The 12522-nt window shown below is 39.4% G+C and overlaps 1 protein-coding gene across 2 annotated transcripts in view; it reads right to left on the bottom strand.

Annotated features, from left to right (window-relative positions):
• The window catches only part of NTAQ1 (N-terminal glutamine amidase 1), a 108976-nt gene that overhangs the window by 51416 nt on the left and 45038 nt on the right, over positions 1–12522 (bottom strand). For both annotated transcript variants that reach the window (XM_053715331.1, XM_053715332.1), the window contains exon 3: positions 5549–5599. In XM_053715331.1, the coding sequence (XP_053571306.1) occupies positions 5549–5599 (51 nt within the window). The remainder of the gene's footprint in view (positions 1–5548; positions 5600–12522) is intronic.

Raw genomic sequence — 12522 nt, 5'->3', positions numbered from 1 at the left:
AAGAGACATGAGACCCTTCATTTAGAAGTGGGTAACCCCCTCATTCATGTATGAAGTATATGTGTGTTTTATGCCGTTTTTAAGGGATAGGGGCTCCATACAGTAGGTACATTTGGTAGTTAGTTGCCATTTTCATTGCAATCACCAACTGATTAAATGAATACGAGATTCTTCATTAGAAAGATGGGCTCCCTCTGTCCAAACTTGGGTGTTATAAAAGTCTGTGCTTTCTGCAGGGAATAAGGGCTCTAAAAGTACCACCCTCTCATCAAACACTAAACAGGTGCATAACTGGGCCGGGTGATCACCACATTAGAAAAAGAGGGGGGGGGGGGTAGACTCCTAATTTTAAAGAACTGAAGTTCCTCCTTTACATGAGGGTTCCTATACCACTCTAATTAAATCATAGTGGGAGATAAGGAGTCTATAACAGTTACCCTCTCCCACTACAAGAAATGACCTGGTTTCTATTGGGGCAGGAGATTACCATGTTCAGCTCCATTTAAAGCAGACAAGTGACCCCTCCTTTGAAAAAAGGAAACTCAGCCCTTGCAAATGACAGATAACCTGTCTATCTAACACAAATGAAGTTGGGGTGGTAGAAGCTACATTAGATTCCCTTCCCCATTAAGGAAAATAGCACTTTAGTTATTTCCATTTGTACAGCAATCATCTGCTTGAATCTTACAAGAGCCTACTCTGCTCCTTCAATTTAGGGGTATAATATCCCTGTAAGTGGTGTAGGGCCAGAATTATGGCATTTGAAAACCATCCCCCAACCCACAGCTTAATAAATAAGGCATTCCCTGCTGGGGAGGGACTTCCTTTTTCTCTTTGATATCATAATACACATAAATAATGAAATCACAGGGATTTCCCACAACAGAAAGCAATGGAGGAGGAGACTGCGGATCATAATCAGATTAACACCATAATGTTGATGAAAGATACTTTAAAAAGATATGTAAAATACCAGCGATAAGAGAGTCTATATTAGGATATTAGTATCTGAGATAGCCCAGAGATATATGTAGACAGAACTACAGGAATATATCCTGTAAAAGAATCCACTGAGTTGGGCTGATGGTCATTTACCATATTGGTCCTAACAAAAAGATATAAATAACATGTTTGTGCCCGGTCAGAGGGGCATTGGTTCAATTATTTAATGTTTAATTCTCACTTACAGATACAGTTGGTTATTTTCTATGTTTATTCTATGAAATTTCTTTTCTTCTTTCTAATCCTATCTTCCCTTCCCATGGTCACTCGTAAATTGCTCTTGCCCACTCCTCAGGGCGCAAAGGATTATAATAGCCGTCAACATGAAACATCTGATGGACTAGTAAGCAATTGCACTTTCAAACAACCATACACCCTAGGGCATTATGAGCATAGAAACAAATTTTCTTATGTCGTTTAAAATAATCTCACACAATGTGAGGGGCCTACATTCCCATATAAAAAGGAAAAAAGCAATAGATGAATATATATCACTTAAAGCTCAGGTCATTATGCTACAAGAAACCCCCTTTACCTCTACACTCACACCAAAATATTGGGATGTAGCTTTCCCAATTCAATACCATGCGGTGGGTAATCAGAAGAAGAGGCAATTAGGGATCCGGAGGGGAGATTTATTATCTTGAAGGGGAAAATCCGGGGCAGCCCTATAGTCCTAGGGAACATATATGCTCCAAATGAGAATCAGAACAGAGTCATTGCCAAAATAAGTAAGATTTTAACATCTTGGAAGAAGTACAAAGTAAGATTAGCAGGAGATTTCAATTTAACAATTAATGATCAGCTTGATAGATCCCTAGCCCAGAAAACTTCTTCCTCATATTCTAAGCGACCTGATACTGGATCACAATCTCATAGATGCTTGGCGCATATGTAATCGTAAAGCAAAAATTTTACTTATTACTCAGCAGTACATCAATCCTATTCTAGGATTGATTATATCTTTATTAGTCAAATTCTTTGCCCTCTATTGTCAGATACGAATATATCCCAAACCTCTTGGTCTGATCATTCAATTGTTGAGATCTCAAAATTGAATGATCAGACCAAGAGGTTTGGGATATATTCGTATCTGACAATAGAGGGCAAAGAATTTGACTCTAAGAACTAGAAATTGGACATTTGATCCCTTCCTTCTGAGGGATGATATTGCATGTCAAAAACTGACCAAATCTATTAGAGACTTCTGGCAATCTAATAGAAACTCCACAGATAATCCCTTATTTGCTTGGGGGGGCATTTAAAGCATACATTAGGGGTATACTCATTCAAGAGAAAGCCAGTGCGAAAAAAAAAGAAAAAGGACATCATTCAGCAAAAAAAATAGAACTAGAACAGTTGCAAAAACAAATTATTAGTAGCAGATCGGTAGCTTTGGCTAGCGCAATCAAAATTAAAAAAGATGAATTAGATGCTTTACTAAATTAAGAAGCACTATCCTCCCTTAGAATTGTTGAGGCACAATATTTTATTTACGCTAATAAGCCTGACCGTATGCTTGCTAGGAAAATCAGAAATATTACCAGAAACACTTCTGTCCCTCAACTACAAACTCCAGAGGGTACGCTTCTTAATAACCCATTGCACATAGGCTTAGCTAATGCCTTGGCAGAGTTTTACCAATCCTTATATCATCTGAAAATAGACCAGTGTAAACATAGAATAAAACAAATTAAGACCTTCTTAGAGGAATGTAATATACCACAACTTGATAAAGGAAATATAACACAACTGAATGCCCCAATCTCACCTCAAGAGATCAACATAGTAATTAAACAAATTAAAAGCAATAAGGCCCCAGGACCAGATGGTTATACAGGAGGGTTTTTTAAAAAATTCTCACAAGAATTAATTCTGCATTTAGAAGACTCTTAACTATATTATGCAGGGTGGATATATTCTGCCAGATCTTCTGTCAGCTAGAATTAGTGTAGTACCCAAACCAGGTAAAGACAAATTTGACTGTAAAAATTATAGGCCAATATCTTTAATAAACCTTGACCTTAAACTTTTTACAAAAATTATGGCCACTAGGCTAAACCCTTTTATGGCAAAGCTGATTTCAACTGATCAGGTTGGTTTTATTAAGGGTATGGAGGCACCGGAAAACGTTAGGAAAATAATTGATTTGATCGATTTTGCGGACAAGGAAAGAGTGCCTTCTCTGTTCCTAGCCTTGGATGCAGAGAAGGCATTCGATATAGTGTTATGGGATAATATATTAACTCTGGGCCAGTTTGGCATTGACGGGAATTTCCTTAATGTCATCAAGGCTATATAGACTGCCCCATCTGCTTTTATTAGACTCGCCGGCTATCAGTCCAAAACAATTAAGATAAAAAATGGTACTAGACAGGGGTGCCCCCTTTCCCCGCTGCTATTTGCACTCTGCATTGAGCCATTGGCTGCAACTTTCAGAACTCAGGCATTCAAATAGGCAAAACAACGCATAAACTCGTATTATTTGCAGATGATATTATTCTAACTATAACTAAACCAATGGTTTCCCTTCCTCCCCTATATAGACTCCTTTTTAGATTTTGGTAAACTGTCAGGGTACAAAGTTAATAACGACAAGTGCAATGCCTTAGAGGTACGTCTCCCAGATTCAACGAAAAAATTGTTGTTAGAGATAAATTTTGATTTTAAATGGGCAACTAATGCAACTACATACTTAGGAATTTCTATTCCAAACAAACTTGATAAACTATATAAATTAAATTTATAGGAAAATGTTCAAACACTTAAAACAAGAAATTATTAAATGGTCGTCATATAAAGTTTCCTACTATGGTAAAATAGTTATCACTAAGATGATAGTATTACCCAAATTACTTTATCTATTTTGGGCACTACCCATTAACACTTCCCTGGAAGACATAAATGACATGCAGAGAAGCATCTTGAAATGTATCTGGTCTAACAAAAAAACTAGAATTAATAAGAAAACCCTACTACAGACAAAAGATTGTGGAGGAATGGGGGGTACCCAACCTGAAAAACTATTTTAGGGCTGCAAGGTTAGCGCAAACCTCACTTTGGAATTGTGAGATAACTTACAGTTGAGGTGTAGGATTCATACGACATGATCCCTGGCAACCCCACTAGTTACACCCTCGGTTAAGATTGCAAACTCTATAAGTAACATCTGGGCTAATACCGGCTATATAACGCATTGCTAACGTATGGGTACACTCAAGCATAATTTCCTTTGAGCAATATAACTCAGTTCAGCCGATTCTCCCAAATTCCTGGTTCCACTACAACTGATCTTTCGAACTAAGGAATTAGGTATACCGCCTAAATATTCGGATCATACTCCCTTTGAAAAACTTAGCCTAGCAGCCACTAGAACTAAAGGAACTATCACAATCTTGTATAATTACTTTAATGCACTAAGTTCAAACACTAAACTACACTTTATTGAGAAATGGGAAGAAGAGGGTCAGTTCTCTAGAGAACTCTCGGATTGGTCCTCTATTCTGAAGAAAGGACAGGCATGCTCTATTAGTGCAAACCTAAAAGAAAATTATATCAAGGTAGCAAACAGATGGCATCTTCACCCTAGCAGAGTGAAAGGGGGAGATAGAACATGTAAGAATTGCTATAGAGGCTGTGAGGAAACGGGATCCTATACACATATGTGGTGGACCTGTAAAGAAGCTGAAAAAAGTTGGTCACAAACCAACAAATTGTTAGGTGAAATTTTAAATAAACACCTTGAATAAGGAACAAGCCTTATTGCACTTCCCAATAGAGGACCTCTCTAGAGCTAGGTTGAAATTTGTGGGAATTGTTTGTACAGACATTAAAACCACTATTGCAAGATACTGGAAAACTTCAGTACAATCTTACAATGTGATTTTAAATAAAGTTAAATTCTACTATCAAATGGCGGATATTTATGCTACCTTACTTAAAACTAAAATAGAATTTATGCAGGTCTGGAAGGATTGGATAATATGGCAAGACAAACAAAGGATGCAAAATAGAAAGAGTATACTAACGGATATAGACAGTATTTTGAACCTTGACTACGAGTGAACCACAAACTAACTCATCAGTTGAAAGCGGATTCAGAGCAATAACTGTGTCCTATTCTGATGTTTGTCTTTCTTTTCTTTTTTTTCCTCCTGTAACTCTCTCTTTATCTAAAATATCTTTAAAATTTTGGATGTTAACTGGAGTTTTTCCCCAGACATGACTAATTTTGCTGTTATACTGCTGAAAGAAAAGGTATCTGGAGAAGAACCTCTGTGAGCAATATAACTGTACCCATCTAAAGATGAATGTATGCAAATGATGTATAACAGTTTTATCAAGAAAAAAAAATTGTTTTATTGCTTTTTGCATTCTGTAAACTAAGTCGTGGAAAACTTCAATAAATAAAAATATTTCAACAAAAAAAAAAAAAAAAGATATATCCAAAATAAAAAACTTGTGTATGAATTTCAGCTGCTTGCTTAATTTTGTTAACTGTGTATTTACTCAGCCATGTCCATAAGTTCAATTACTTTGTACTCACCCATATTACAGGATCATCACCTTTTCCTGATTGTTGCTTCCATATCGGAATCTATCAGTAAGAAAAGAAAATATTACTAAAATGTAACATTTGTTGGGTATATTATGTAAAATGTAACATTTGTTGGGTATATTATGTAAAATGTAAACATTTGAAAATTATAAAATCAAGCATATATAAAAGAAGAAATGCACCATACTAATACAAGACTTAATTAGTTTTTATTAGGGTTTACCATGGATCACTGTGAATACATGTATATAAAATGTATATAATTAAAATGAACTCACTGATCTTTAAAATAAAAGTTAATTCTTAACAATTAACGGTGACATAAATCAGCTATATAATTAGTATAGGGAGACTCCACAAGTAATGGAAAAAAATTATATTAAAGTATGATTAAAGGGACACTAAACACACATTTTTTTATTTCATGATTCAGATAGAGCAGGCAATTTTAAGCAACTTTCGAATTTACTCCTATTATCAATTTTTCTCTGTACTCTTCCAGCTAGATTACGAGTTTTGCGCTATACCAGGTGCATAAATAACGCAATAAAAAGAGCGGTATCACACTTTCCATAGCGCTGCCATTACGAGTTACTGAAAAACCTCCTTGTGCAGTGCGTTATGGTGCGATAAGCTCCATACCGCCCAAAAGCCAAGCTGAGTTTACGTGCTCGTGCACGCTTTCCCCCATAGACATCAATGGGAAGAGAGTGTTAGAAAAAAACTAACACTTGCAATCGCGGAATAGCAAATTGCCATAAACGCAACCCCATTGATGTCTATGGGGGAAAGAAAGTTACTTTTAAACCTAACACCCTAACATAAAGTCCTAGTCTAAACACTAATCCGCCGCTCCCAAACACTAAATAAAGTTATTAACCCCTAAACCGCCGCTCCCCGACATTGCCAACACTAAATAAACCTATTAACCCCTAAACCGCCATCTACATCGCTACTACTATAATAAAGTTATTAACCCCTAAACCGTGGACCCCCCACAGCACAACTAATAAACTAAAAACCTATTAACCCCTAAACCGTCGGACCCCCACATCGCAAAAAAAAAAAAATTACCTGTGAAATAAAAAAAACAAAGCTTAAACTATAAATTAACCTATAATAACTATTCTAATTAAAAAAAACAAAAAAAAACTACCAATTAAAAAATATAATTTATAAATTTAAATAAACCTAGTACTATGAAAAAAATAAAACAATCTAACATTACAAAAAAATAACACACTAAAAATCTGAAAAATAATAAACAAAATTATCAAAAAATAAAAACAATTACACCTAATCTAATAGCCCTATAAAATAAAAAGCCCCCCAAGATAAAAACACCCCCTAATCTAACAATAAAGTACCAATAGCCCTTAAAGGGGCCTTTTGTAGGGCATTGCCCTAAGTTTAACAGCTCTTTAACCTCAAATAAATTACAAAGTCCCCCCAAAATAAAAAACCTAATTCTAAAAAAAATCCTAAGCTACCCAATTGCCCCTAAAACATAATTTATGCTTACCTGATAAATTCCTTTCTTCTGTTGTGTGATCAGTCCACGGGTCATCATTACTTCTGGGATATTATCTGCTCCCCTACAGGAAGTGCAAGAGGATTCACCCAGCAGAGTTGCTATATAACTCCTCCCCTCTACGTCACCTCCAGTCATTCGACCAAAGACCAACGAGAAAGGAGAAGCCAAGGGTGAAGTGGTGACTGAATTATAATTTAAAAAATATTTACCTGCCTTAAAAAAACAGGGCGGGCCGTGGACTGATCACACAACAGAAGAAAGGAATTTATCAGGTAAGCATAAATTATGTTTTCTTCTGTTATGTGTGATCAGTCCACGGGTCATCATTACTTCTGGGATACCAATACCAAAGCAAAAGTACACGGATGACGGGAGGGATAGGCAGGCTCATTATACAGAAGGAACCACTGCCTGAAGAACCTTTCTCCCAAAAATAGCCTCCGAAGAAGCAAAAGTGTCAAATTTGTAAAATTTGGAAAAAGTATGAAGCGAAGACCAAGTTGCAGCCTTGCAAATCTGTTCAACAGAGGCCTCATTCTTAAAGGCCCAAGTGGAAGCCACAGCTCTAGTGGAATGAGCTGTAATTCTTTCAGGAGGCTGCTGTCCAGCAGTCTCATAGGCTAAACGTATTATGCTACGAAGCCAAAAAGAGAGAGAGGTAGCAGAAGCTTTTTGACCTCTCCTCTGTCCAGAGTAAACGACAAACAGGGAAGAAGTTTGGCGAAAATCTTTAGTTGCCTGCAAGTAGAACTTGAGGGCACGAACTACATCCAGATTGTGTAGAAGACGTTCCTTCTTTGAAGAAGGATTTGGACACAAGGATGGAACAACAATCTCTTGATTGATATTCCTGTTAGAGACAACCTTAGGTAAGAACCCAGGTTTAGTACGCAGAACTACCTTGTCTGAGTGAAAGATCAGATAAGGAGAATCACAATGTAGGGCTGATAACTCAGAGACTCTTCGAGCCGAGGAAATAGCCATTAAAAATAGAACTTTCCAAGATAACAATTTTATATCAATGGAATGAAGGGGTTCAAACGGAACACCCTGTAAAACGTTAAGAACTAAGTTTAAACTCCATGGCGGAGCAACAGTTTTAAACACAGGCTTGATCCTAGCTAAAGCCTGACAAAAGGCCTGGATGTCTGAATTTTCTGACAGACGCCTGTGTAACAAGATGGACAGAGCTGAGATCTGTCCCTTTAATGAGCTAGCCGATAAACCCTTTTCTAAACCTTCTTGTAGAAAAGACAATATCCTAGGAATCCTAACCTTACTCCAGGAGTAATCTTTGGATTCACACCAGTATAGGTATTTACGCCATATTTTATGGTAAATCTTTCTGGTAACAGGCTTCCTAGCCTGTATCAGGGTATCAATAACCGACTCAGAAAAACCACGTTTTGATAAAATCAAGCGTTCAATTTCCAAGCAGTCAGCTTCAGAGAAGTTAGACTTTGATGATTGAATGGACCCTGAATCAGAAGGTCCTGTCTTAGAGGTAGAGACCAAGGCGGACAGGATGACATGTCCACTAGATCTGCATACCAAGTCCTGCGCGGCCATGCAGGCGCTATTAGAATCACTGATGCTCTCTCCTGTTTGATCTTGGCAATCAATCGAGGAAGCAGCGGGAAGGGTGGAAACACATAAGCCATCCTGAAGTTCCAAGGTGCTGTCAAAGCATCTATCAGAACCGCTCCCGGATCCCTGGATCTGGATCCGTAGCGAGGAAGTTTGGCGTTCTGGCGAGACGCCATGAGATCTATCTCTGGTTTGCCCCAACGTCGAAGTATTTGGGCAAAGACCTCCGGATGAAGTTCCCACTCCCCCGGATGAAGAGTCTGGCGACTCAGGAAATCTGCCTCCCAGTTCTCCACTCCCGGGATGTGGATTGCTGACAGGTGGCAAGAGTGAGACTCTGCCCAGCGAATTATCTTTGATACTTCTATCATTGCTAGGGAGCTCCTTGTCCCTCCCTGATGGTTGATGTAAGCTACAGTCGTGATGTTGTCCGACTGAAACCTGATGAACCCCCGAGTCTTTAACTGGGGCCAAGCTAGAAGGGCATTGAGAACTGCTCTCAATTCCAGAATGTTTATTGGCAGGAGACTTTCCTCCTGACTCCATTGACCCTGAGCCTTCAGAGAATTCCAGACAGCGCCCCAACCTAGAAGGCTGGCGTCTGTTGTTACAATTGTCCAGTCCGGCCTGCTGAACGGCATCCCCCTGGACAGATGTGGCCGAGAAAGCCACCATAGAAGAGAGTTTCTGGTCTCTTGATCCAGATTCAGAGTGGGGGACAAATCTGAGTAATCCCCATTCCACTGACTCAGCATGCACAATTGCAGCGGTCTGAGATGTAGACGTGCAAAGGGTACTATGTCCATTGCTGCTACCATTAAGCCGATCACCTCCATGCATTGAGCTACTGACGGGAGTTGAATGGAATGAAGGACACGGCATGCATTTAGAAGCTTTGTTAATCTGTCCTCTGTCAGATAAATCTTCATTTCTACAGAATCTATAAGAGTCCCCAAGAATGGAACTCTTGTGAGAGGCAAGAGAGAACTCTTCTTTTCGTTCACTTTCCATCCATGCGACCTTAGAAATGCCAGAACTAACTCTGTATGAGACTTGGCAGCTTGAAAGCTTGAAGCTTGTATCAGAATGTCGTCTAGGTACGGAGCTACCGAAATTCCTCGCGGTCTCAGAACCGCTAGAAGGGCACCCAGAACCTTTGTGAAGATTCTTGGAGCCGTAGCCAATCCGAATGGAAGGGCTACAAACTGGTAATGCCTGTCTAAGAAGGCAAACCTTAGATACCGGTAATGATCTTTGTGAATCGGAATGTGAAGGTAAGCATCCTTTAAATCCACTGTGGTCATGTACTGACCCTTTTGGATCATGGGTAAGATTGTCCGAATAGTTTCCATTTTGAACGATGGAACTCTTAGGAATTTGTTTAGGATCTTTAAATCCAAGATTGGCCTGAAAGTTCCCTCTTTTTTGGGAACCACAAACAGGTTTGAGTAAAACCCTTGTCCCTGTTCCGACTGCGGAACCGGATGGATCACTCCCATTAATAATAGATCTTGTACACAGCGTAGAAACGCGTCTTTCTTTATTTGGTTTGTTGACAACCTTGACAGATGAAATCTCCCTCTTGGAGGAGATAATTTGAAGTCTAGAAGGTATCCCTGAGATATGATCTCTAGCGCCCAGGGATCCTGGACATCTCTTGCCCAAGCCTGGGCGAAGAGAGAGAGTCTGCCCCCCACTAGATCCGGTCCCGGATCGGGGGCCCTCGGTTCATGCTGTCTTTGAGGCAGCAGCAGGTTTACTGGCCTGCTTGCCCTTGTTCCAGGACTGGTTAGGCTTCCAGCCTTGTCTGTAACGAGCAACAGTTCCTCCCTGTTTTGGAGCAGAGGAGGGTGGCGCTGCTCCTGCTTTGAAATTCCGAAAGGGACGAAAATTAGACTGTCTAGCCTTAGCTTTGGCTTTGTCTTGAGGTAGAGCGTGGCCCTTACCTCCTGTAATGTCAGCAATAATTTCTTTCAAACCGGGCCCAAATAAAGTTTGCCCCTTGAAAGGTATATTAAGTAATTTGGACTTAGAAGTTACATCAGCCGACCAGGATTTTAGCCACAGCGCCCTGCGTGCCTGGATGGCGAATCCTGAATTCTTAGCCGTAAGTTTGGTTAAATGTACTACGGCCTCCGAAATGAATGAATTAGCTAGTTTAAGGACTCTAAGCCTGTCCGTAATGTCGTCCAGCGTAGCTGAACTGAGGTTCTCTTCTAGAGACTCAATCCAAAATGCTGCCGCAGCCGAGATCGGCGCGATGCATGCAAGGGGTTGCAATATAAAACCTTGTTGAACAAACATTTTCTTAAGGTAACCCTCTAATTTTTTATCCATAGGATCTGAAAAAGCACAGCTATCCTCCACCGGGATAGTGGTACGCTTAGCTAAAGTAGAAACTGCTCCCTCCACCTTAGGGACCGTTTGCCATAAGTCCCGTGTGGTGGTGTCTATAGGAAACATCTTTCTAAATATTGGAGGGGGTGAGAACGGCACACCGGGTCTGTCCCACTCCTTAGTAACAATTTCAGTTAATCTCTTAGGTATAGGAAAAACGTCAGTACTCGCCGGTACCGCAAAGTATTTATCCAACCTACACATTTTCTCTGGTATTGCAACAGCGTTACAATCGTTGAGAGCCGCTAAGACCTCCCCTAGTAATACACGGAGGTTTTCCAATTTAAACTTAAAATTTGAAATATCTGAATCCAATCTGTTTGGATCAGAACCGTCACCTACAGAATGAAGCTCTCCGTCCTCATGTTCTGCAAGCTGTGACGCAGTATCAGACATGGCCCTAGAATTATCAGCGCACTCTGTTCTCACCCCAGAGTGATCACGCTTGCCTCTTAGTTCTGGTAATTTAGCCAAAACTTCAGTCATAACAGAAGCCATATCTTGTAATGTTATCTGTAATGGCTGCCCAGATGTACTAGGCGCCATAACATCACGCACCTCCCGGGCGGGAGATGCAGGTACTGACACGTGAGGCGAGTTAGTCGGCATAACTCTCCCCTCGCTGTTTGGTGAAATTTGTTCAATTTGTACAGATTGGCTTTTATTTAAGGTAGCATCAATACAGCTAGTACATAAATTTCTATTGGGCTCCACCTTGGCATTGGAACAAATGACACAGGTATCTTCCTCTGAATCAGACATGTTTAACACACTAGCAAGAAACATGCAACTCGGTTACAAGTTTATTTAATACAAACGTACTGTGCCTCAAAAAGCACTAAACGATTAAATGACAGTTGAAATAATGAACTGAAAAACAGTTATAGCATCACTCTTAACAAACAACACAACTTTTTAGTAAAGGTTTGTTCCCATTAGTAAAATAACACTAATTAAATTTTAAACATAAAAATTACAGAGCAACGTTTTAAATCACAGTCACTATTAAATCTCACAGCTCTGCTGAGAGAATCTACTTCCCTTCAAAGAAGTTTGAAGACCCCAGAGTTCTGTCAAAGATGAACCGGATCATGCAGAAAATATAAGTGTAACTGACTGAAAATTTTTTGATGCGTAGCAAAGAGCGCCAAAAAACGGCCCCTCCCCCTCACACACAGCAGTGAGAGAGAAACGAAACTGTCATAATCAAAACAAGCAGACTGCCAAGTGGAAAAAATAATGCCCAAATATTTATTCACTCAGTACCTCAGAAATGCAAACGATTCTACATTCCAGCAAAAACGTTTAACATGAATTAAATACCTATTAAAAGGTTTAATGTACTTTTACAGAGTAATTCCGGTGAAATACCATCCCCAGAATACTGAAGTGTAGAGTATACATACATGTCATTATATCGGTATAGCAGGATTTTCTCATCAAT

The sequence above is a fragment of the Bombina bombina genome, chromosome 5 (assembly GCF_027579735.1).
Source record: "Bombina bombina isolate aBomBom1 chromosome 5, aBomBom1.pri, whole genome shotgun sequence".
In the NCBI taxonomy this organism is placed as follows: Eukaryota; Metazoa; Chordata; class Amphibia; order Anura; family Bombinatoridae; genus Bombina; species Bombina bombina.
This window is presented reverse-complemented; position numbering and strand designations above follow the sequence as displayed.